This window comes from Scomber scombrus, chromosome 8, assembly GCF_963691925.1.
Source record: "Scomber scombrus chromosome 8, fScoSco1.1, whole genome shotgun sequence".
Taxonomy (NCBI): Eukaryota; Metazoa; Chordata; class Actinopteri; order Scombriformes; family Scombridae; genus Scomber; species Scomber scombrus.
In genome coordinates, this window is record NC_084977.1 from 9,586,893 (window position 1) to 9,613,115 (window position 26,223).

A 26,223-nucleotide genomic window follows, 5' to 3' on the forward strand; every position below is an offset into this window, starting at 1 on the left:
CTTAAGGCATTTTAAAATGTGTGAAAACCAAGGAAAACAAAACTAAGCCCACCCAACTCTGGAACATTTTTTTGCATGAGAGCATGTTTGGCGTTTGTACGACTGTAGTAGCTCATAAATAGAGGGAGCTCAAGACATGAAGGCGTCCTGAAGATAAACACACAGGGAGACACCAACATATACATTCAACATCGTAGTGTATAGAAAGTATTACCGCATGTGGTTCATGTGGTTAGTTCACATCACAGGGAATTTTGACATTTGGGTCAAAGTCAGAGATCCACTCATGAACGTTCCTAATGCTGCCAAGAACCACGGCTGTCGTCTCACTAGTAAGGCGAGACGGAGATTGTGTTACAGGTCTGTCCTGAAAAACACAGCACTCACCAGTAACCGCTTGTGTGAATGTGTACATTCTTAAAAACCTCAAAATGACTTTCTTATGCAGATACGCACTAAAGGCTCTCAGGCTCCTTGACTCAGTGACATGTACTCCCACTTGAAAAAAGAACATGTTGTCTCAGGTGTCTACCTGACCAGTGAGTGGACATTTAGGCTATGTCCACACTAATGTGACTCAACTGGAAACATGATCTATTTTTCTCAGTTTTTTCATTCTTAACATTAAACAATGTGATGGTGTTGCTGGGTTATGGCTGCAGTAACTCAAAATGTTGATTAAGATCATGATATGATATGAAGCTCCAGAGCTGCTACTAAATGGTCCTTGAAGTTTGACTGTTAGCTAACTGCTTATCGTCAGGGTCGAGAATGAGCTTCAAAGCTTGTGAATCTTGCTGGCCCACACCCTTCCTCTTCTCATCTGAGCATAACAGAACCATAAAATGGCTTAAGGAGATGTAGGCATTTCTCTATTGTTTTGCTGTCTCAGTGTAAATGAGGCAAGCCGTCTCCCTCTTCCCTGTCTCTCTCTTTAGTGGTTGGCAGAGGGCAGCAGATGGGATGGTCACTGAGGCAGGCACCTGCACAAACAGGGTGCAGCGCCAAGGCTGCTGGTGGGCCCACACAGGGCTGGGCCGGGCTTTGGTGGTGTTTAAGAACCACACTGTCCATACAACAGGTAGGGCCGGCTTTGGGTGAGCCTGTTCACACAGAATTAGGGCAGGATAATCAACATGACTTGAGACGAGTGGATTCTGGTGCAGATATGCGTCTGTGTTCATGTGAGTCTTTCAGCTTAATGCCCCAGTGAACTTGGCTACAGTTTAATACCTTAAACACAGTGAGAACCCCCATGCGGTAAGTCCGTGCACAAACAGAGTTCTGTTGGGTAAACACTTGGCTGGAGAAAAAAAAAAAAGTTTTAAAAATCGGATCATGCTTTCTCTCACTCAAGTCCCTGCTCTGCTTTTCCCATTTTCTCCTCCTTCTCCTTCCCTTCACTCTGGCCTACTTCTGGAAGGGGCATTCATATGCAAATGAGCAGAATTGAATGGAGGTCATGGGCATAACAGACATGGGAAACACAAACACACATACATGCTAACCAGTGCTTAACGGCTAAAATCGATCGGAGAGCAGCATGGGAAACTCAGGGAGTCCATCAGCTAAATAACTGTAAAAGGGAAGCGAGAGCGAGAGATTGAGCACCTCAACACTATCTATTGAGAATTTATGAAAGCCTCTCTGTCCACATGCTGCCTTTCCCTCTCAGCTGCCCAGCCTTGAGATGCCAGACTGTTTTGTGCTGCCCACCATGCCATCTCCCTGAAAACAGCCCAGTCTGTGGGCATTCTCCTCATACCACAGTCAGTCCATGAACATCACAAACTAAAACACACTCCTGCACAAACCCTGCAGCCCATCTGTGCCATGTCGGTGTGAGGAAATATGACCTCTTTTATGCTAAAGGGGTAAAGAGAGGGTGACCCTCACAGCGCCTATTGACCCGGAGAGAGAGGAAGAGAGACATGGGGAAGTGTCAGAAGAGGGAGACATTAAAAAAAAGAGAGGGGAGAAATAGAAAGAAGTGGGCTGGGCTGTGGGCAAAAGGCCTGCAGTGCACCAGTGAATTAAAAAACAACTATTTTACAAGCTGTCATGAGGTCAGTAACAGTCAGCGATGCCTGAGATTTTCACATCTTCACTAACAAAGGGGAGAGGCAGCTTTACTGCTTACAAACAGTCTTGCCTGGCTTCCACTACTGACACAGAGAAAACTACATGTCCAACTTTTGCAGTTATTTCAACCTGTTTTCCTCCTTTGGTTTTATGTTTCCGCCGTGACAGAGCGGTTGTGTGTTTTGTGTTCTTTGGGACTAATGAGCCTGATGAGCCATCAAGCCACTGAGCTGCTTTTAAACTGCACAAACAGGCGCCCAAGAATAACTGGGGCTTAAAAAAACCCCTTGTTGGAGAGAAAGGGAAAGAGAGAAGGAGGGCCAGAAAGTATGGCGAATGCAGCCAAAAAAAGAAAAAAAACACATCCTAAGTGGGTGGCTTGGAGAGTTGGGGAATAGTTCTATTTGTCTTATCAGATCCTGTCATGCATTTCTCTCTGCAGACCACTAAAGATTACTCACCTCAAGTCAGATGGAGAGAGAGAGAGAGAGAGGGAGTGTGTAAGCGTGTGTAAGTGTGTGTGTGAATGAATGAAGAGAGAATGAGAGAGGTATTTCTTTGGTTGGTTGAATAGGTGTTTATATGCAGAGGTCATGGCAGGGCCTTTTAGTGTGTGTGTGTGTGTGTGTGTGTGTGTTGTGTGTGTGTGTGTGTGTGTGTGTGTGTGTGTGTGTGTGTGTGTGTGTGCGTGCGCCGTACTCATTTTCAATCCACTCACATGTTCACATTCCACTGCCTGCTAGAAATCCCAGCAGAATATGTGTATGTGTGTGTTTATGTGTAGTGTGTATGCGCTTTTTGGGGCTTGGTATGTATGTGCATGTAAGTGTGTTTGTATGCATTTGCGTGTGTGTAAACAAGATTATCCAACTGGCGTCTTTTTTTGATTGGCTTTGGAGTTAAATTTGGTACAGCGAGTGAGCGGCTAGATTAGCAGGTCTAACTCACATAGCGAGTCTCCTTCAGGTCTGATTCGGTATTTCCTACAGATGTAAACAAACAAATGTGTTTCTTTCATTGGCTCACGACTGTATTGGAATTTGCATTTAAATGTTTTTCACATATTAGCAGTCTTTATTAATATAAAGTCCAAAGTTCATCTGTCCTGCAGGGGTTAGGATCAGTCCAATTATTCTCTCTCATCTTAAGACCGACTGTACTTGCCAGAACAGGAAACAATAGCTATTCTTATGGCAGCTAAAGCTCTGCGTCGCTCAAAAGGTTAATTCCCTTTGACATAGCGCTAATGTCCGTGTAGAGCAACACCTGTGTGTTTGTAGAGACTATAGTGGCAAGTTTCCCGTTCTGTCACTCTCATCGCTCTCATCCTTCTGGACCTCTATTGACATTTTAATGGGCTTCATGGCTTTCAGGGGCAGAATTAGAATGATATCGTGATAATAGTGAGCGAGTGTCAACAGTGAATGTGAGAGGTGAATGGGAGGCGGAGAGGGGTAAAGGAAGAGGTATTGTGGTCTGCTCTAATGGAGGATTTCCTCCTCCTGTCTCTCAAACATGCCGTGTGACCCGTCTTGAGAAGGAGAGAAAGGACAATTCAGAGGAAAGCTTAAAAGGGTGGAGGCTGAGGGGTCTTGACTCCATAGACTAGCCAGGCAATCATTCAAATTTTTTCTTTTCAGAGTTTTCTCAATGCTCTGCTACGGATTCGATGACTGTTTGAGAATCGGTGGTTCAGCTCAGCTTTAAACAAGGCTGTGTATCACTGCATTTTAGTACACTCTGAAAATATGTCCTCATCACAGAAAATCTAAAATGTCTTATTAGATGTGTAACCTTGTTTACTTATTGTTTGATCTGATTTACATTTGACCAACATTATTTATCCAAAGTTCTTGCATGACTACTTGTGAAAATGTTTCTTTTAAAAGAAAAAAAATGGACATAAAATGAACCACAACTTTGATAATTGATTAATAATTTCTGTCACTTATTAAGCATACATGCTGAATATTTTTGTTTCCTGATTCTTCGATGTGTGAATTTGCTTCTTTTCTCGGTTTTTTATGTTGTAAACATATCTTTGTGTTTTGTACTGTAAATTGGACAAAACAAACAATTTTAAGACCCAAGGGCCATTTTTCACTATTTTATTGTATAGACTAAATTATTGATTGCTAACTCTACAAGCTAATTTACTTAAGCGTTAAGCAATATTAAAAAAATATATAATTTGAAATGTAGTGTTTATAAGAGAGTATTTAAGCCTTTTAACCCCTTTACAGAACAATGCATATTAGTGACCAGACATTTCTTGCCACAAACCAAAGAATAACTTGATCTGTGAATGTGTGTGAGTGTGCGTGTGCTTGTGTGACAGGGAGATGTGCACAGATCCATTACCTTCACTTGTCTATTTCAGGCCTATCCCAGTCTCTTGAGGAAACGCCTGACATACTTTTATCAGTTCCATACACACCCTGCAACATAACCTGTGTCGCTAAAGGAGCCTCCATAGTGCCCTACATCAATAAAAAGAAGTACATATGGATATTGTATTGTGGTCATTCAATACGTGTGTGACTGTGTGTGTGTGTGTGTGTGTGAGAGAGAGAGAGAAAGAGAGACAGAGAGAGAGAGAGAGAGAGAGAGAGAGAGAGAGAGAGAGAGAGAGAGAGAGAGAGAGCGAGAGAGAGAGAAAAAGAGAGACAGGGAGGGAGGGAGTATCTTTATTCAATTACTTGCATTTGCAGGGTCTCTCTAGTCCATTAGTTTGAATGAATGCCGTCTTCCAGCTACAAGTCACAGTGCGGTTGTGGAGTGTGTATGTCTGTGTGCAATCTCGAGGGGATATATAAATGTGTTTGTGTGTGAGAGAGAGATTAGCTGGCGCCTTGTGTGTGCGAACTGTGAGAGCGTGCGTGCTGTTTGTGTGTATCTGATAAGACGCAGGCATCAGAGAGAATGAGAGGCTCAGTGCCAGGTCCACTTGTTGGTGAACATTGTTCTGCCAAAAACGCAGGCAGGTGAGAAGGAAGCCGGTTCTTTGGCAAGAGTGTATGGACATCATCATTTAGGAAGGTTTCTATGGAGATATGGTACACATGGTACATTTTAATGAGTCTTTGTGTATAATATCAAAGCCTTCTATCTATTAATACTAACCCAATGGGTTTGCATCTTTAGCAAAAGAGGTTGTTTTAATATGCATCGTCACATCTAAGGAGGTCACACACACATGGTCATTCATCAGCATTCAACTAAAACACTGCTCTGCTTTGACCTCTGAGGTTTTAAATACAGCCGCCCAAGCAGATGCCTTGGATGTTATAAAATTTGTCACACATCCAACACTACACAGTGCTGTGAGCCCACACAGTTAACTTTATCTTTAGGTCACTAAAGCCATGAGAAAGAGTATGTGTGGCCTTCCAGACATTTGGGAATAGAGTGCATAGGTTAGCTGAGGTTCTTGACAGACTCTGGAAGTAGCTACAGGGCCAAGGGTCAAAGGTGAGGGATGTGACATAGTTGTAGGATTATACTGTAATGCACAAGAGCAGGGTACAAATGTCACTGCAGCACAGCCTTTTATATCTGTGTGTGCCTGTGTGTGTGTGTGGTGATGTGGGTGTTAAAGTGGATTACTGTGGTTCCACTGGCAACTTCAGCAAGGCCTTTCTCAAACATTTTCAAGTTGTCAACCACAAACGGATTAAAAAATGATCTCGCAATCCAAATAAATAAACACGGCTTTGAAAAAAAGAAAAAACACACCCACGATTTATTCATACGCATAATTGCTGTTTTTTACATTTAAAACAGGCTTGAACATGGACACATGTATACTGATACAGATGTTTGGCTCTAGATATCAATTCTTTGTTTCCACAAGCTGCTGATGTGTCTCACACATGTACAAAGTTCACAAATACACAAACACAAACACACAGACACACACACAGGAGTGGCTGAGGTCAGCAGAGCGGTGTACAGAGTGAATCCCTGTCCTTTTTCCCCCTCTGTGTGAATGCTGCGGTGACCGGGGGGCCGCTGGCTGAAGCATGTGCTTACTCAGAGAGATTTTATTCAGAGGAATAAATGCCTTTTACACACAGGCATCTGTCGGGACACTCTCTAGGGGACTTTTACCAGCAGGCACCTGTGAGGACAGCCTCTGAATGAGGGGCTCATAGCTATTGGTCCCTTGTTGCTGTTGGCTTGTTGCTGTAGGTACATTTGAAGAGATGATGGATTCGACACCGTTTTGTGGGAAATCAACTCTGGTCCACATTAGCAAGTAGAGGATATTTATAATGTGTTTTAAAAAGATCAGTTACAACTATCAAGACTTTCCTCATGCTTGGCTGCACTGTCAATTGAAAGAGGAGGATGGACGCACAGCTGCTCCAGTGAAGGGAAACTTGAGCAGTGCCCAGGGGCCAAATCAGGCTTTGGCTGGTTGGTTGGGTGGCTGGCTGGGCGTTCCTCTGTTGTTGCCATAATGGCATTATTACCCCCTGGGACAAAAGCCTGGCTGCAGAGAAGAGGGCTGTGGAGTCTTTGAAACTTGACGCCTCTGTCTGGATAATGCTCCTAAAACTTCAATCATTACATTCCTCATGTCTTGCACTCCTTTTCCCTCATCTGCTCTTTCAATATATTTTACACCTCAGTGTACATCATGGACTGTGTTTCACCAGAGACAATAGGTGTTAAACTAGAGCTACAGTGTCAATGTTCTGCATGATGTTTAGTTGTAGCAGAAGATCCTCTTTAGTCCAGCCTCTTCTTTGTATGTAAACAGGATAGAGCTCAGTGGCTGCAGCACAGATAAGGCCTTCTCCAATAAAGATGCTGAGCTGATTACTCTTCTGCACTGGCCACAGCTGAGCAGATAAGCACTACAGCCCACAACGCAGCTAACAATACAGCTAGAAGCAGCAACAGCCATAAACCACTGACAGATAATCAAGAGGCATTGAGTGCTCTGTGAGGAGGGTCTCTCACTCTCTCATCTCTACCTCATTCACTTTTTCCCTCCCTCCATTTCATCCTCCTTCTGTCTGCCACCGGCCTATTGGTCCTCGTTAACGAAACAAAGAGCGCTGAGATGCATCAAAAGGGGTATTGTTCTCAGTGAAATCTCCCTGACCCCCAACCCCCCATCTCTGGATGCACACAGCATGTGCACACACAAATACAGAGGATTGTAGTGGGCAATGTAGTAAGAGAAAGTGACAGACAGAGAGGCCTGTGTAACAGCAGGGAGGAGGCCCGGGCAAGGACAGTGTGGTGTAACAGAGAGATGTAATGAGGCCTGCAACTCTCAGCCTGCCTGCTATGATGAAACACTGCTGTTTAAGATCATCTACTGCCTCTGCTCTCATTTATATTAAAGTGCTAGCACTCAGAGAGGCAAGCTGATCCAGTTGTAACTAACAGAACTGCATGTAACCTAAAAAGACAGAAATTCGGATGAATAAAGTACAACAACTGTGCAAACCTCAGAGTTCACATTTTGATGGATGTTAAGGATAATCAGATGTTTATGAATGAGCTTAGTGACCACACACAGAATGCTACAAAATGTTCATTTACAACACGCAATGCAAAATCAAACACACTTAAACACCTAAACACACACAGGAATGACTGCTAACAAAAGTTTATGGTAGGGAGCTGCCCAGTAATCCTGGTTTATCTAAATAAGCATTTAAAGGGTGTTTACCTGAGAAGGATATAATCATAGATGAGAGCGTGGAGAGAGACAGGAGGGACTTCACTACACTATTGTAGTCAAAGTGTAAACTACAAGCTGTTGCTCAACTGTTGCCAAAATTGAGTCTTTGTTTTATTGTGCAATTTAATTGTTTGCTTAGATGGAGACCCTGATTAAGGAGTTAAAAGAGATGAGTGTGTCTGGTTTCTATACCAGCACAAAGAAACAGTCACATCAATAACCCTGATGCCTACAGCTTGCCCACGGGAACCACATGGGACAAGACACACACACAAAAGGAGCCACAGATGCATCATGCATAATACCCACTCACTCACACACACACACACACACACACACACACACACACACACACACACACACACACACACACACACACACACACACACACACACACACACACACACACATTGCAGACATAAGCATACACATAAACAGACATTTTACCCTTAAGGCTGTAGAGTCCATATAATGACAGCTCTGGGCACTCCCTCTCCCTCATAAACCCCACAGGACACACATGCACATGCTCACACCCACACACCTCTAATAGCAACCCTGCACAGACACAAACCCCAGGGGTTTGTTATTTAACTCCTGCACCAGCAGAAACCAGCCACATGTCACAACGACAGGCTGGAATGTGACACACAAACCAGTCTTGCCACAAAACCACCACTACTCTCCATCACGACACATACAAAAATATACCTCCACACAAAAATGCATAAAATGACGTACATTCTTGGAGGGCCAGTAGCCCCATGGCCATGACTGTTGTCAAGAGCATCTGCTGATCTTCTATCTGTTACATAACAAAATGATGCTCTCTTGCCAGAGGACACCCCTCACCTTCTAAATAGGCCTGGCCTCGCCTTGTCCTGCAGCCATAAAACGCACACCACAACTCACCACACGTTGCTCCCTAAAGCCATAGATAACACAAAGGCATACATACACTGATGTAATCACACTGTAAATACCACACACACAATGACTCTCCATAGGCTACTCATGAGGTAACATTATGTGAATGCTCAGATTGATGTTACATATTCTCTGTGTCCATTGAATGTCTGTACCAAGCCCACGGCAGTGTTTGAGTGCAGGAAATGTCATACAGAGAGCACTGCAGGCACTTGTCCTATATGGGTCTATTTTCTGCTTGACCTTTGACCTTATCTGCCAAACAGAAGAATGGACTGACAAGGAGCATCAACATTGGGACTGAAACACTCACAAAAAAACCATATATCTTCAATTCTTCTCCTCACCAGATCTTAGCATGGTCCCTCTGGGAGCTTGACAACTTCTGCTGACTGTTCAAACAGCCAAATTAGTGAAGCTTGACATGGCAGATTATGGAAAAATAAATGCTTTTGGGTGGGAATAGAAAGTCTAACAGCATTAGTGTGCACCTGCAGGCATTTAGCTCTATCTCTTGCTCTTTTTATGTATCTATAAAAATCTAGCCACAGGTACTCCCGTGCACTGCTCTTCTCAGTCGACTGCTGCCTCTGCACAGATAGACTCATTCAGAAACCCGTGGGAATATTTGACCTGAGATTAAGGTCAACAGCTTTGGATGTGAGCCTGTGTTTGGGTTTGTGTGCGAGGCCCTCCCACATTCTGTTTGATTACAGTTTTCCACTTGACATTTGGCAGAAACTACTAATCCCTTGTCAGAATGATTCTCTGAGGTATTAAAAAACTCCCTTACATTTAAATGTGGTTTCTTTGGTACATTATACGAAATATTGAATTGTACTCAACTATAACTACTCACAACATCTTAACTAATCTGTTCTTTTTTAGGGTTCAAGGCGTTTTCTTCTAATGCTCTGTCATGTTATTTCTGGGTTCGTTATTGATATACATGAAGTCAAGAAGAGGGATGACCGGCTTAAGTGGGGAGGGCGAAGGGAGGGAAGGAAGAGGGGGGGAAGAATGGAAATGGGCTGTGCAGCAAAAAATGGACAGGATTTCATTTCACAACCACACCTACCTCTGACCGACACTACCTTTCCGTTTCCCACCCTTTCCTGAGCTATACACACACGCACACACACACACAAACACACACACACACACACACACGATGCCCCCTGGTTCACTTGCTCACAAAACTGTACCAGATGTCACATCAAGAGTCTTTGGCCACGGTACTGCAGTCAGATGAAGAATTTGAGAAATTCTGGGAAATATTTGTAGAGTGGCTTAGGATTGAAGTGGCTAAGGCCTGGAGAGGTAGAGGTTAAACCTCTCCAGCTTTAATGAGGGGCTGTGTGACTGACTGCTGTAATGCTATAGCAGCTAATGGGGGAGGCAGGAGTGGGCTAGAGCCATATAGGGTTAATACTCCAGGGTCAGTTATGAAGCTGATTCCTGGGGAGCAAAAGGTTTCACTCCTATGCTGCTAATAACAATCTGCCTGTCATCAAATCATGGAAAATCACGTCACTGAACACCTGACTGTATCACAGATAAAAACAAATCGCAAGAATTGTGAGATGCTGATGGAAAAAGGCTTTTAGTAAACGTAGATTGAAGTTTTGAGATATTACACAATCCTCTGTCTAATAAATTAGTAATTGGTCTCTATAGCAACATCCCTTCTGGTGCTGTTAAAACCAGCCTGCAGGACTGAAAGTTAAGTTATGAAGCCAATCCTGGATAATCCATGTTCATATTCTTTTTTTTTTTTTTAAGTTTAAACTCTGAATGGTCCATCCCTCGCATCCTCACTCACACTAATAAACACACAGAGGCAAACACACATTGTGCATTGTGTAAAAGTGAATCAGTCTTTCGGTGAGGCTACTTTTAGAGGTATGGTTTCCGCAAAGTTCAAGTCGGTGTCTCTTCACAGAGTGTTTTCACAATAAACACCCATTTTAAACTGGATGATAGCAGGGTATCGGGTCATGTGCAGCCATGTTCAGGAGAGCATGCGAGACAGAGAAGAATGAAATTCAACAGTCTGCGGTGTAGTTTGTATATTTATAGTGTACAGTGTTTGTGTGAGCTCCTTATAGTGTTTCTAAATCAGCTCGGCTGCTCAGTAACAGTGGAACCCGAGCCAAGGTGAAATCAGCAGATGATGCTTGAACTCAGCTGCCAAAAGCGCACGCTGTAACTCTGGTCTCAGAGGCGGAGTGCCGGGTGATTGTGTGTGCATGTGTGTGCGGTTATTCTTCCCTGTCCCGATCCTGCTGTATTTATGCATCATTAGCTTTGATTACCAGAAGCAACAAAAGGAAGGGACCCTTTTTTAGTTTGTACATGTGTGTTGGTGTGTGCATGTCCTGTCCCCATGTGTGTGATTATGGATGGCCTCAGATGTCTTTTATGCAAACAGAATCATTAGCCATGCCTGAGGGTGTGCGACTGTGGGGCACACTGGCAATGTATGGAAAGGTGTCCGTGTGTGACCACCAGCACCAGCTGGCAGATAGGAACTAATTAAAGGTAACGAGATATTTATGCATTAACTAGTTGTATGGTGTATACTATGTCTTTCTTTTCCCTCACTGATACACACACACACACACATACACAGAACAAAGCCCATTCAAGATCATGCATTCTTCTGAGCCCTCTACACACCCACATTCCTCATTCAGGACCCCCTGATAACCCCCCTTTCTCCTGGTCTTTCTCCTTCCCTCTTTTAACCCCCTTGTCCCCCCCACCCACTGATGAACCCCCCCATGTGTACCCCCCCCCCCCCCACCCCTACAAACCACTAAAGTGGGCCAACCAATCATCACAGGACAGCCAGATTGTGTTTAGCATGACAAAGGAGAATGCGTGTGACCATTTGTGTCTGTGTGTATCTGCATGTTTGTGCGTTTGTGTGCGTTTACATGCATATGTGTGTGTGCTCTCCTTACATGGTTAAGACTTGACTGTAATGCCTTCTTCTTTTTTTTTAATTTTTTTACCACTGACGGAAGTTGGTTTACGCAGGAAATTCACTCCACATGGGCTAAAAACTCATCTACATTTATATGAGTGCAGATAAAACAGCCTATCTCTGTCTGAGGTTCTTTAATAAGAAAACCAATATAAACCCACTGGAAAACTTTTTGTCTGTGAAGCAGATCTTCTACACACTGCGTAGGAGAATGTGGAGTTAATCTGCACCATTTGTAACATCTCGGGCAATAAAATTCTGCTCCTGTGTGGCAATGTCACATTTAGTTACTACTGGTGATGCTTCAGTTTTTCCATGGAGCTGTTGGTGAGGCTCCCACCTGCTCCCCTAATGCCTGGTCAGCCACGGGTCCCGTTTCTCCATCTCTCCCTATTAGATTGGAGAGGCATTCCCCCTGCCACAACACATGCTTAAGCAATTATTCCACGCATTCCCCTGGACAGAGAGCGAGAAAGAGGGCTCGATAGAGAGTTGGAGACAGCAAGGGAGAGAGAAAGCAATTTCAAGTGATCAGGGGCAGCTGGCCAGGGATTTGCAGGGTTCTGGGAGAGAATGTGTAGAAGTTAAGCACAACTCCCATAATCCTTTTCTAAAAGAGAGAAAGGAGAGACGGGGGGATTGAAAACAGAGAGAAAAGAAAGGGGGGCCACTGGCGCTAGAAAAGTAAAAGGACTGGGCTACAGTGACAACAGCCAAAAACAAACCAGCTATCAAAGCAACACACACATAACTGATGTGTGTGTATGTGGGTCTGAATGTGGATGGGACGCTTGTAGAATAACAAGTTGGGACTAACACACAAACTCTACATCACAAACAAGTTGCCTGTTAGAGCAAATCAGAGGAGTAAAGACCACCACCTCGGCTTCACTGACACTTTCATCATACACACATCAATATCGTAATTAGACTTCGATTTTTTTACCTCAGTAAAATCTATGTATGGACAGCTCTTTTTGGAGTTGCACCTCTGGAGCTTTAGGGTTAGATGAACAAGGTGGTGGGGCACAGGAGGGGTGTTGTGGGCTATTTAAAGGGCAGTAAAAGGGCAGGTTACAACACTTCAAAACATTAATGCCCCAGGCATGTTGGCAGGCTACAGAAGCACAGTGATGCTGCGCGGACTTTTGACATGATCAATATATTATGTGATGACAACATCAGCTGGGAGCAACCATATGTGTGTCAGTCAATCAGTGTGTCAGAAAAATTGATGTTGTTTTGTTACAACCCGCTTTATTATATACTTATGAATGGGTCAATACACATGTCGCCTAGTTGATTTCATTGTGCGGTCTTATTTGATAGATGTCAGAACAGTTTTGTGTTGAGCGTAGCCAGTGTTTAGTTCAGTGCCTCTCTGGCATGGGGTGGTGAGGTGGAGCTGGATGATAAGGGGATGTTGCAGATTAAGTTGTCTTGTGGCTGCAGATAAAAAGGCAATACTTTTAAAACGATAAGGCTTTTATTGCCAATCATTAGAAAGCGCGCCAGTTTAACTTATTTACTGTTACAATTTATTTAGTGTGAATACAATACGCAAAGTGTCTGAATTATCCCCCCAGTCCAATCAGCTGATGTGTGACCCAACCAGTAAACATTTCAAATTATAACAGGGTGGAATATTTAGTCTAAACTTATGTATAAACTTACCAAGAAGAAGACAGAAGATGTCCAGCGCTATAAGCAGTTTCTTCTTGCTGTTGTCAACACCATTGTTGTTGTTTAACGTAGAGGTTCCTCCGTTTCTTGTCTCTTGTGCCATTGCTTTCTCATACATGTACTTTTGCATTTGAGAACTCCCCGTTTCAGCTCCAAATCCCACACCACGCGGTATGTGAAGAAACTCTGTCAGACTCACAAGTCCTTTAAAGAAATGTCATGCAATTCTACTGGAAACAAAACTTCCCAAACTCGGAGGTCTCGTAAACGTTTCTGTTCTGCTGATGTCTCGTATTTCACTTTTACAAAAAAAATTAAAACATAAAAAAAACACTGTAGTAATATCTGGTTAATCGTTACGCTTTAGTGCCACACAAGAAAAGTTGCGTGCGCTCGAAATGAATGGAAAGCCCGCTCCCCTTTATCGGTCTTGGTTCAAAGACTTGGAGTGAGTGAGAATTGCGCTGTGCATCGACAGCTCTTGTTATATCAATCCTTCTTCTCCTCCTCCCCCTGCTCTTCAAGTTCCCCAGCAGCTTCAAGGCTCAGCCCTCCTCTCTCTCTCTCCGCTAGCGGTTGGTAATCACCTCCACCATCCCTTCATGGAAAACTTTCTCAGACTGAGAGGTCCAGGAGGGGGGACACAACAGTGCAGTCCAATAGCGCCCCCAGCGCGTACACACGGTATGACATGCGCACTGGAGCGTCTGCTCAAGAGCGCTTCAGAGCGGTCATGTTGATAGAGATGGGGTTATATGCTCCCTAACCTCATTTTCATCCTAAGAATAATTAAAGCTCTTTGCTGTGTCATTTTCTTTTGTAATATCCATGTTAAAATATGCGCTGAAAAATGTAGCACATATAGTGAATGAAAAGTAATGTTTGAATGTCAAGAATGAAAAACAGCTTCCTCCCCCAAGCTGTAAAACTAATGAACATGGCCTGATCCCACTCACCCACAAACACACTGCCTGGAGGACTACAAATCAAAACTCTTTTTGTGTAATAATATCAAAGTGTGCCTTAAATTGTTTCAATTATTTACATATGGCCTACTGTTACAACGAGCATTGCTGCTGTTTGCTGTGTTTGCACCTTTTTATATTGCATATTGCAAGTTTTATTGATGTCTTAAATTGTTTTTAAGTGTCTTAAATGTGCTCTTCTCTGTTCTTCAACAGTTTTAGATGTTGCTCTGATCCATTGCTGTAGATCAAGTTTATAATGTGTTTTATTTATTTATTTACTTGATTGTATTGTCCGTATTGTTGAATGTATGAGCTGTTTGGTGGCAAATGAGTTTCCCCTCTAGGGGATTAATAACGTTTTTCTAATCTAATCTAATCTAATCTAATCTAATCTAATAACGATAATAAAGCTACTATTACTACTTCATGCGTCACTTCAACTATTGTTTTCCAATCTCAGAGTAAATTCAAGTGTGCATAGGATAAAGCAGCTGCTAGAGTCATGCTGGATTGTAATAACATAGCCTAAAGTTGCTCTGCCATCTAGTGGTTAAATATAAACAACTCACCTCACCTTAATGGCAATGTATCTACTCATAGTCAAACAGTAATTTCACTTCACCGACATTTTATTTTACAAGCCTATTAGAGACTATACAAAGCTGAGATTGGGACCAGAAAATTAAGATAAATGTGACCCTTTATGTGAGAAGACGTCATGGAGGACTGTCGTGTCTCAGGGGGCTAAAAAACAGACTTATGCACCGAGAATTGGAGTGGTTTATTGCAACAAACCCAAGAAATCAATCGTACATCTCATATTTATACACATATCAGACGTCTCATATTTATACACATATCAGACGTCATCAGCCGGAACAGTTGTACGCCCCACAGGCTCTGGTTTATGACAGATGACACCTGGGGCCACATACTATAAAACTTTACGACCAAAACTGTGTGTACGCACAAAGTCAGAAATATGCATATGCAATCTTTTCGTCAGATTTATAAAGCTCTGCGTACGTATACATCTCAGCCAATAAGGCAACTGGGCGCAAGTGCACAAGCATCATTTCCACTCCCACAATTAACCACAAATGGATGAAGACACGCCCTGACCGACCCGTTTCCATATCAATTCGCCGCCTGCCCCACCGATCGGTAGTCTAAACCTGGCAATGAAACAAACGGGAAAGAAGAAGTGCAGTTTCACCGATTGTGTTGCGAGGTTCCCCAACAGCAGAACAGCTGTCGTTACGCGCAACTATTACGCACGGTTGTGCGGCTCTTTATACCGTCCTGATAATTAATTCATTAGCCTACATGGACCTGTAAATCATCTAAGAAATGCAACGATTCGTTTCGACTCTCACATCTAAACCGACTCCACAAGGTGTGTCACAACTTAGGATAAAAAATTGTTAAAATTGACTTTTTTTTCTTACTCCCCTGTGAATTAAAAGAATGATACAAATGAATCAGAGAAAATGATTAATAAACATGTCGTTTGTAAAGAGCTGTGTAAACGCAAGACATCACACAATAAGTGTAGCTGGTTATAAACCAAAGAACGATATTTTACTTTAAGATTCCGTCTCCCACCTCATATTTTATTTCCACTTCATCACCTCACCCTCAGATCGCCTTTTAGAAAATACATGTGTGCGCCTGGTGTGAAGAATGGCTGATTCTCATCGCACCTTCTGTGTTTACAAATACCAGGAATTATGTATGCATGTTTTTTTGTGTGCGTACGCATCGTTTATGCATATGAAAAGAGAAAAGCAACTGCGTTTTCCTGCTACAATATTCAAAGTAAAACCTGACCGTCATCTGTGGTTCTCCCTTGCCCCGCCCCTCCGTGCTCCCCGCAGGCAGGCAGGCAGCACACCCACCCACCCACCGCACCGAGCGAACCCAGCCGTCGGTAACGGAGAAGATGGCAGAGCGGCAACAACAAAAGCACGAAGGCAGGGTAAAGATCGGCCATTACATCCTGGGTGACACGCTCGGAGTGGGGACATTCGGCAAAGTAAAGAGTTAAGTCATGTTTGTATGTCATGTCGAGCGGAGTGTGAACGTCTGTGCGTTTCTGCTGGAGTATGAAGTAGTTGCTGTGCCCCCCCCCCCCCTCAACGGGCAGTATTGAATTTACCGGTGGTCAGTGAGCAGTCTGCGTAGCTGTATGGCGCAAAGCTAGCAACGGAAGGAATTTAAAGCGTAAATACGTTCTGAGAATCGGACCGCTTGAAAGTCAAATTCTTTCAACGAAGCGCCTATCTGCACCTACTGTTATCAGCTATGGCAGGTGTAATTACCTGGAAGACAATGGCTATGAGGAGATGCACAGTCATACTCATATTATCATTGTATATCGAGGTATGACTTTGTGTTTTGGTGGGTTTATTTGCCCTGTCTTACCGTAAAGGACAGCAGTGAAGCGCACAGCTTGCCCACCGTGTAAGCTTAATTAACTGACAATATTTGTATAAATGGTATAGCTAACGATACTCCGATATGTTATCACATTGATAGCCAGAGTTAGCTAGTGAAGTACCCACTAAGTCGGGGAAAAAAAACATTACAGGCTTAAAGTTTTACTAGAGAAGCATATATCAGGACCTTATTCAGTTTTCTTGGCTAGTTTTGAGCTCCCAGTGTGACCTTGTGAGCTTTTCAGCGTTAACTCCATTCTCACCGCGCCTGTTTCTTTAGTGCGCAGTTTGGTGGATGTAACTAAACATAGCCGGAGTTGGAAACCCAGCCGAAGCCATGACTACATTTTAGACAGGCTTTAATACGGTTGAGTAGAAATTATTCTGCATATTTTGGCAAGTAGTAGAAAGAAAAATCCTCTAAAGTCATTCTGAAATCAAAATGTTGCTACTGGTTACTCGTTTTAGGCAAATCCCTAGGTGGAAGTTGTGGCATTTCATTCACATTTTGTATTAATGTAACATCACTGATAATGTGTTTGTAGTCTAGCTGTAAATGGGGGTTTGGCAGCTATAATAACAATGTGGGCGCAGAGCCTCAGGCAGGCAGATAGCTTCAACACCGTAAACAATGAGAAAGCCAGGAAATAAGGGCTACATCAGAGCCAAAAACATACTTAAAAGCACTATTTGCTGCCTTTTGTGGAAAGCCTGCTATGCAACAAGTCCCCAAATTAAACCTTTATTACCTCTCTCTACCTCCATTGTGCATCCACATATTTTGTGCCTAACTGCCTATGTATAAGCTGTGTCTGCTTCATATCTGTATTCTTTTGTTTCCAGTTGGTGTGCATCAGTTGACGGGCCATAAAGTGGCTGTAAAGATCCTGAACAGACAGAGGATCCGCAGCCTCGATGTTGTGGGGAAGATCAAACGAGAGATTCAGAATCTCAAACTGTTCAGACACCCACACATCATCAAGCTGTAAGTGCAGAACGGCGACACGTCCTCCTTTCAGATTAAGGATTCTCACTGCTGACAGTCTACATCAAGAGATAGCTGAGCTCTGTTAAATTAGTGGCTGTTGTAACTTGGGGCCATGGGCTAGGTCATGTTTTCTGTGTACTGTGGCATGCTATGCTTGTTCCTGTTTGTTTACTACAGCTGCACTGTACTGAGCATGCCCACAGGGCTCCCAGGAGGTAGAACACACAACCCTGCAAAAGCACACACACACTCACACACACTCACACACACACACACACACACACACACACACACACACACACACACACGTGCACACACACACACACACAGAGGCAAGCTTTGGAGTAGAAAAAGAAATCTGCTCTGGTTAGTACAAATCTCCAGTTAAGATGATAGAAGTTGCTGTAATTCCTGGATGGCTAAATCCTTGTCCTCATCAAGGTGTCTTGGTTCCTCTTGTTTAGTTTTTTCCCCTTGACCTTGCCTTCGTTCTCTCCCATTCTTTCTTTCTCCCTGGCCTCTTTATCCTTGTCCGTCCATGTCTCTGTGTCTCTCACAACAATCTGTGTGTTATTTTTAGGCCAGGGTTAGGGTTAGTCCTCTGTCACTCTGTAAGCTATGGAAGATATGTGAGCTCTCATGTTGTGAGCTGGAGCACGGTGGAGCACTGAGGAGATAGGCATATAAATTCAGAAACACAGGCAAAATGCATAATTAATTTATACACACACACACACACACACACACACACACAAACAGTCTGCTTGCACTTTTACAGGTAGCTTCAGGCATCGAAGTAGCGCTGAACCAAGCAGACTGTGATATTATAGTGGCCCTAATTATAAAATCGGCCTTAACATTTCCCTCAAGTGCTCTCACTGTTTACATTTCCTACAAACTCTTTATGTGTGTATGTAAGACAGAAAAGGAAATAGTGATTTGGTGATTTTTTTCCCACGGTGCTGGCAGTGTTGTGCTACACGCAGCTTGACAGGAATTAAGTGGATTGTGATGTAGTGCAGAATCTCCCACAAGCAACCATTCATGAGATTGGGCCAGGATTTAAACACCTGACCTTTATGAAAATAATGCACATACTCAGCAGCCATATGTTACAGCCTCACCTTTCTTTGTGCTTGGTTCTGTAGCTCTATGCTGCACAAGACTGTGTTGATATACTTTATATATGAGATAAAAAACCCATCATTGATATATTTTTATAGTTATGGCTACATTTAGGGTTAGGACATGAAACAGGCTTAAGGGTTAATGTATCCTCAGTTAGTCTTTGTCAGTACAAATAATACAAATGTATGTTTGTGTTTTAGGTACCAGGTGATAAGTACACCCACAGATTTCTTCATGGTTATGGAGTATGTGTCTGGGGGTGAGCTGTTTGACTACATCTGCAAACATGGACGGGTAAAACATTTAATCTATTCATTGACTGCTAAATCTGAGCTGCCATCCACTGGTCAGAAACTGTTAGCTTACTATTAGCCACAGCTCAAGATGGTAATATTGTTGTGAAGCAGTGTGTAGTGAGGACTACTACCTTTCATTAAACACAGATTAAGTGATATTTTTTAAAATTGGTGTTTTCTTGACATTAGCGTCATATGTATCCTTCTACATTTTTTTGATATTACTTAGTAAATCATTTTATTTAGGGAAATTTATTTGGGTACTTGTAGTCTTTTGTCCTCATTTATTCTTATTCTCTTAGAGGGATTCAAATGCTCCCATTTTGCACATTGTTTATACTGCACCTATCCTCACCACTCACACACATTTAGCATAAAACTTTTCACTTTTCCCTGCTTTTAACTGCTGTTGCAAACTTCCAAGTGATGTGATTTGTGGTTTATGAGTCATGAAAATTGGTTTGACAGCAGTGTTCCCACACATCATCACTGCACCACCATCATAACTGAGAGCTGTAAATGATTATTTTAACATCTGCGCCATTAAATGTTCGCTTCCAGTTTTTTGAGATTTACTGTCAAGCATGGTATTCCATGAGCACACACACACACACCTTCAAGACAGATACTGACAGTTGTTTTAGATAGAGGTGATCTCTTCTGGGGCTAGCCTCTAGTTTTAATAAAACAGTCCTATTTGAGCTTTATCTGGGCCATGAGCCATAGCAATGTTATGCCCAAACCCATACATGGTAAATTTGTTCTTAACCAAACAGCACATAACTTCATTATTCACCATTCTTTCCACATGTGTGCCATAGGCCAGTGTCTGAGCTTGCTCTGTAATATTCTGCCTCACGTTCATATATAGTTAAACACATATACATCATAGAAGTACAACCACAGTCCAACCATCTCCATTCATATTGTGTCTTTCAGGTGGAGGACACAGAGGCACGCCGTCTTTTCCAGCAGATTATCTCAGCTGTAGACTACTGCCACAGACACATGGTGGTCCACAGAGACCTCAAACCGGAGAATGTCCTGCTGGACGCCAGCAAAAACGCCAAGATTGCAGACTTTGGTAAGATTTGTAAAGGATGAGAAAGAGTTACAGCTACAGGAACGGAGGAATTGGCTTGGCAGAAGAATTGTTAGGGGCAATTTAAGAAGAGGGAAAACATAACAGAATATGTTCAGGGGAGAACAAGAAAGAGGAAGGGGCAGAGTTTGTGGTGGAGCTGAGTGGAATTAATCCAGTAATAGACAGTCTAACGAGAGCCAAATGACAGTTTGTTGAGGGAAAAGCATAGTTACACACTTAATTATACACCTGTGGAAAAGTGTGAAATCACAATTAAGTAACTGTTAACCTCATTATCAAATGAGAATTAATTTCACTGAATACATTTTCCTATTGCTTGTGCAATAATTCTTCAAGCTGACTTTAGGAGACAGTGCCTGATGCAATATGACCATGAAAGACAGAAATATTTAAAAACATGTGAAGACCCTTGTGCACAGCAGGGTGTGTAGGGTGGAGAGAGGTCCCCTAGCAACGGAAAGGTCTCATATCAAGTCTGGCAGGAAGCCTTGAGGCCCAGTGTCATCTGATAGGCAAGGAATCGGAGGGGAGGAGGGGGGGTGGGGTCGTTGCAGCAGGGGTATACAGCAGGGGAAGTGTTTTGGCTGAGAGCAACAGACTCTAGTGAGCAGTGAGAGGGAGTGTTAAAGGCACAGGGATAAAAGATAAAGGGAAGGGTCAGCACATTGCAGGGTGTCTGGTGTTTAGCGTTTGGCTGAGGCCCTGGCAGGCAGAGTGAGGCTCATCCAATTAGAGGAGCTTTGTGTTTAGAGCTTATAGAGTCTTGGTCTGTAAAGGAGGATAAAGATATCAGCGGCATCCTCAGTGTATAGTTCTTACCCTTGCCCCGGGTTATGTACTCTAACCTGTAACCTGTGTTTATAAAAGGACTGATACAGAGTATGATAATAGTGTATTATATCGACTGCCTGTGTCACTATCAAGGTAAAGACAGAGGGGAGTTAACGTGTTTTTGTTTGTCATCGGCCAACAGGTCTGTCAAACATGATGTCAGATGGGGAGTTCCTGAGGACGAGCTGTGGCTCACCCAACTACGCCGCTCCAGAGGTCATCTCAGGAAGGTGTGTGAGATCACAGTACTGAGGCATATAATAATCACAACTTGTTTCCTCAATGTATAAATTACAATTATTTAATCATCATTAAATAAGCTATGTGGCATTAGGAACAAAATATTTTGGACTGAAACCCACAGCTATAACAGTCACAAAGTACATCTGGATGTTCAGGTTTTTATCCGTCTCATCCTTTCATCTCTCCGCCAGGCTCTATGCAGGCCCAGAGGTGGACATCTGGAGCTGTGGGGTGATCCTGTACGCGCTGCTGTGCGGCACCCTGCCCTTTGATGATGAGCATGTCCCCACGCTCTTTAAGAAGATCAGAGGAGGAGTCTTTTACATCCCAGAGTACCTGAACCGCTCCGTGGCCTCACTGCTGATGCTCATGCTACAGGTGGACCCTCTGAAAAGAGCCACCATCAAAGACATCAGGTACTGACTCCATTCTGTAGGGTCAAGTGGTTTCAATAGAAGCCACTTGACCCCACAGAATGAATAGCTGTTTTTTTTTTGTGTTATCGGTTTTGTCTAAATATTTTTATTAAGCATTTTTAATTGATACATAGCAACATTAATTTGGTTAATGCAACATTTGGTTTAATCACTTTACATCACATTGATCTTTTCATTATTTTCAGTTTGAGGCAGGACTTGTTCAGAGTTACGATAGAAAATGTTTTTATCTATATTGGTCGCCTGTAACTTTAAAGCTTCCCCCCTCTCAGGTGTCATTATTCAAACAGACTACTGTATTTGACAACAGTTTGACTTCCTTTAAGTTTAAATTACATTTTACAATGGATAAAATCAACATTAGGTTTAGTTAAAGAGTCAAGAGTGATGACTTGACATTGGTTTGAGTTGACGGATTATCCTGTTCTCTGTCAGGGAGCACGAGTGGTTTAAGCAGGAACTGCCAGGCTACCTGTTCCCTGAGGACCCATCATACGATGCTACAGTCCTGGACGAAGAGGCAGTCAGAGAAGTGTGTGAGAAGTTTGAATGCAATGAGTCAGAGGTCATGTCCAGTCTCTTTAGCGGAGATCCACAGGTACACAATACATATTCACAGTGTTTTCAGAAAGATATTTGTATTTTCTCTGTTCTGCTTGTTATAATATTTACCTTAGATTCCACAAGGTTATGTACGACTATGTTTTTATACATTCAGGGACATCTTTGGTGGTGTAACCTTGTCTGAAATCGCTTGGCTTTCAAACAATGTGACTATGGGCCTCATGCAAGAACATTTTTATATTTTTATCCTACAATTCTTCGACTTTTCTCTGTGAGGTTTGCTTGTATGAATTTTCCAAGTCGGATTTAAAAAACTCTCTTAACAAACTTGTCGTAAATTGCTCATTTCAATCTGATGAATGCCACCTGTTCACAAGGAGGTGCTTGTTCATGAGATTTTATCATTAGCATAATCCACACCCCTACAAAGTTCATATAAGGCTCCATGTTCCATTTGTGGGCGAGTTTCATTTTCAAAAAAAAGAGAAAAATCTCTGTGCAGAAATCAGTAGACCAGAAGGAAGGAGTGTCAGTGGTAGGAGACTGAAAACAATTAGAAAAGATGAATATGGCTGAGGCGTCATCAGAGCAGCTCTGTACTGCGACAGAAATATAGAGGGAATGCTTTGACATGAAGTTAAATGCTAAAAAAAGGTCTTTCTAAAGTAAAGCAGTCCTTGATTAGGAGATGGATAAGGGATGTGACAGTTGCTGAGATAATAGAGGAGAATATTATAGTCTAAAGTTACAAAGTCAGCTGCAACACAAGATGATACTGGACAGAGACCTGCAGAGACACAGGCAGCTATTGGAGTGAGAAACTTAGACATTGCTGTGCCAAAATATGGTCATAAAATTCATAAAATCTAAAAAAGAAAGCTTTTATGCAAAAATAATTATGCATTAAGGTTGTTTAAGTTATATTTATTTTTTGTTAGGTATCATGCATGAATCAGATTATGGCATTATAACTGCAAGTGATCAACTGTTCATGACGCATACAACAGTTTTGGACCATTCATTGGACCAACCAAAGTAGGAGAAAATTGATGCCACAAATGTTCTTAAATCACTCAAACATCTTAAGACTGAATCTGTTCATACGAGTGCGTCTTGCATGAGGTTCATTGTTTTATTGAGGTTACTGATGAAATCGAAGTTTCTTCAGTTACTGCTGTCCCTGTTCTCTCTGCTGTTGTGGTTCTTATTGGCCATGTGTTGTCTCAAATTGTGCTTCTTTTTGACTATCCGTTCTCTGGATTAATAAAAAAGTTGTTTAATAATCTGAAGGTCTCTTCGTAGCCTCAGTGAATGCTCTTCTTTGTCTTTGTTTAACTCCTTTTCCTCAATCTGTCCATCCAGGATCAGCTAGCAGTAGCCTATCACCTCATCATAGACAATCGGCGCATCATGACCCAGGCCAGTGAGTTCTATTTGGCCTCCAGTCCTCCCCAGGGGTCCTTTATAGAGGAGGGCATGTTGCTGCCCCCAGGGGTTAAACCCCACCCAGAGAGGATGCCTCCACTCCTGGCTGACAGCCCCAAGGCTCGTTGCCCACTGGATGCTCTCAACACCACCCGGCCTAAACCTTTGGCAGTGAAGAAAGCCAAATGGCACCTGGGCATCAGGAGCCAGAGCAGACCCTATGACATCATGGCTGAGGTGTACAGGGCTATGAAACAGCTCAACTTTGACTGGAAGGTAACAGGATATGTCTTACATACACATACACACACACACACACACACACACACACACACACACACACACAAACGTATCTGGATTTATCAAAAGTAAATACAAAAGCTTACTCATGAATTAAATTGTCTTTTATATGTGTTGCAGGTGGTGAACCCGTACCATCTGCGAGTGCGGAGGAAGAATCCAGTGACGGGCAACTTGGTGAAAATGAGCCTGCAGCTATACCAGGTGGACAACAGATCCTACCTCCTCGACTTCAAGAGCATTGATGGTTGGTGATAAACAAAACTCGTTCAAAACACCACTGCACTGACTCATATTAAGTCGTACTAAGCCTTTTCATTTATTTGTCATGCTTCTTTTCCTTTGTATACATTTTTAGTTTGGCACTGATTTAAATGAATCCACAAACATAACATAGCTATACACAAGACTGATAAGCTATTGCACACTAATTTGGCTTCTCTGCTTCTTCTACTTCTGCTTTTTTTTTTAGTGAAAAATAATTCCTAATTGGCTGGAAGTAAAAACTATTTCACTTCCAAACTACTTTTATTTACATGTCCCAATATGGCAAATCACAAATTCGCCTCATGTGGCTTTACAGTCTGTACAATATACAACATTTTCTATCCTTAGATCCTTGATTTGAGTAAGGAAAAACTCCCCTGAAAACCATTCACAGGGGAAAAAATAGAAGAAAGCTCAGGAAGGAGCTCACAAAGGAAAGGGATCCCCCAGGACAGTCAGACAGTTTGTTTACAGAACATACAAAGATAAAGAAATTACAGTGTGGAAAAACAGGATGATAAAAGTATAGATAATAGTAACCCTAACCTTTTTTTCAGACACATATTTTTGTTTGAATTAATTCTTAATTCAATAACTGCATTAACTTATCCACATACAAAATAAAAATGATAATTCAATTCAAAAGACCAAAAATTCTGCTCTCCTCTGCTCCTCTGGCCCACAGATGACATCATTGAGGCAGTGGGCTTTAAATCGGGTTCGTCCACTCCTCAGAGGTCGGGCTCTACAGCCGGTCTCCACAGACCGAGACTGAGCATTGACTCAGCAAGCCCAGCAATGGATCTGCCTCAGCTCAGCTCCTCTCTGCCAGGCTCCCTGTCCGGTAGCTCTCCTCTATTCACCCCACGTCAGGGATCACACACCATGGACTTCTTTGAAATGTGTGCCAGTCTGATCACCACACTAGCACGCTGAGACCTGTCGCTCCTAACCTCGCTGTAACGTGGATGTCAGTGGGGTTTTTAAGCCAAGTGCAGATCTGGGATGTAGGGAGTGTAGGTGTTTGGAGTGACTTCCTCTCTCTGTCTCCTCTTCATCTCTGTTCCAGTTGTAACGGACTGGAAGGGGTGAACAGGAAAGTGAAAAAAGCAGTCAGTCTGGTGTTCACCTCAGATGAAGGAGAGAGAAAGAGGAAGCCCTTAGCAGCAAGAGGGATTAATAGTTTTTTTTCTCCCCTTGCTTTTACACAGTCTTTGGGTTGGAGTCTTGGTGTTAAAACATCAGGTCACGGTCTCTGAAAACTGTTCCAGGGACTGGAATCTGTGAACTAGTTGAAGCCAGCAAGGAGGGCCAGTTCTCAGTCTTGTCGGAGTCAGCAAAAGGTCAAGTTCACTGTCACAAATACCCTCAATCTATTATCAACTGCTGAAATGTCATCACCCACCATAACAGTTAATGGCGGGACATCCTGCTGAGTTTTCCCCAGACACTGATCAGAGGTCAGTTTTGCATCTTGTCTTATATTTTGATAAGGGCATCGGTTGTTAGAACTGATATTAAGTTGGTGTCTGAGGAAGTGTTACCACATGTACAATTTTATTTCAGGTTTTATATGGTTTGTAAAGAAACAGCTTTTGTTATCCATGTATATTATATTTATATTACAATCACACTACGTAGCTGAAAAGGTTGACAGAGGCATACCAAATAACAGACTTTATACATCATAAAAAGATGATTATTATTTAGATATCAGATCCATATTTATTTTTGAGAGATTGTTTTTTTAGTCACTGTAGGTACATTGTTTAAACACTGCGTCATATGGAGTTTTATTCTGATTTTGAATAGATTGTAGATGATTAGTGAACTTAGAGAGACAGCAGGATA

The 26,223-nt window shown here is 42.6% G+C and overlaps 2 protein-coding genes across 5 annotated transcripts in view; one reads left to right on the forward strand and one right to left on the reverse strand.

The window, feature by feature from the left end:
• Positions 1-13,975, reverse strand: part of plpp3 (phospholipid phosphatase 3) — a 30,776-nt gene extending 16,801 nt beyond the window's left edge. For both annotated transcript variants that reach the window (XM_062424120.1, XM_062424121.1), the window contains exon 1: positions 13,374-13,975. In XM_062424120.1, coding sequence (XP_062280104.1) covers positions 13,374-13,512 — 139 coding nt within the window. In that variant the 5' untranslated portion in view covers positions 13,513-13,975. The remainder of the gene's footprint in view (positions 1-13,373) is intronic.
• Positions 13,976-16,292: 2,317 nt separating this feature from the next.
• prkaa2 (protein kinase, AMP-activated, alpha 2 catalytic subunit) lies at positions 16,293-25,377 on the forward strand. 3 transcript variants are annotated; one of them, XM_062423843.1, is made up of 11 exons: positions 16,293-16,392; positions 17,632-17,773; positions 19,105-19,198; positions 20,140-20,284; positions 21,279-21,366; positions 21,571-21,795; positions 22,252-22,436; positions 22,958-22,959; positions 23,743-24,081; positions 24,226-24,352; positions 25,058-25,377. In XM_062423843.1, exons 1-11 carry the CDS (start codon positions 16,293-16,295, stop codon positions 25,306-25,308), a joined length of 1,698 nt encoding a protein of 565 aa, XP_062279827.1. In that variant the 3' UTR covers positions 25,309-25,377. The 3 variants fall into 3 exon arrangements, with proteins under 3 accessions (XP_062279827.1, XP_062279825.1, XP_062279826.1); XM_062423841.1 differs by lacking the exon at positions 22,958-22,959 and having other exon boundaries at positions 19,105-19,250; positions 20,096-20,284; positions 22,252-22,414; XM_062423842.1 differs by lacking the exon at positions 22,958-22,959 and having other exon boundaries at positions 22,252-22,414.
• Positions 25,378-26,223: the final 846 nt, after the last annotated feature.

Bases quoted from the DNA above. Each gene is read 5' to 3' on its own strand.
- prkaa2 (XM_062423841.1), top strand. From the start codon at position 16,293: ATGGCAGAGCGGCAACAACAAAAGCACGAAGGCAGGGTAAAGATCGGC. The intron at 20,285-21,278 runs GTAAGATTTGTA...ATCGGCCAACAG, and splicing joins CGCCAAGATTGCAGACTTTG to GTCTGTCAAACATGATGTCA. The intron at 21,796-22,251 runs GTACTGACTCCA...GTTCTCTGTCAG, and splicing joins GCCACCATCAAAGACATCAG to GGAGCACGAGTGGTTTAAGC.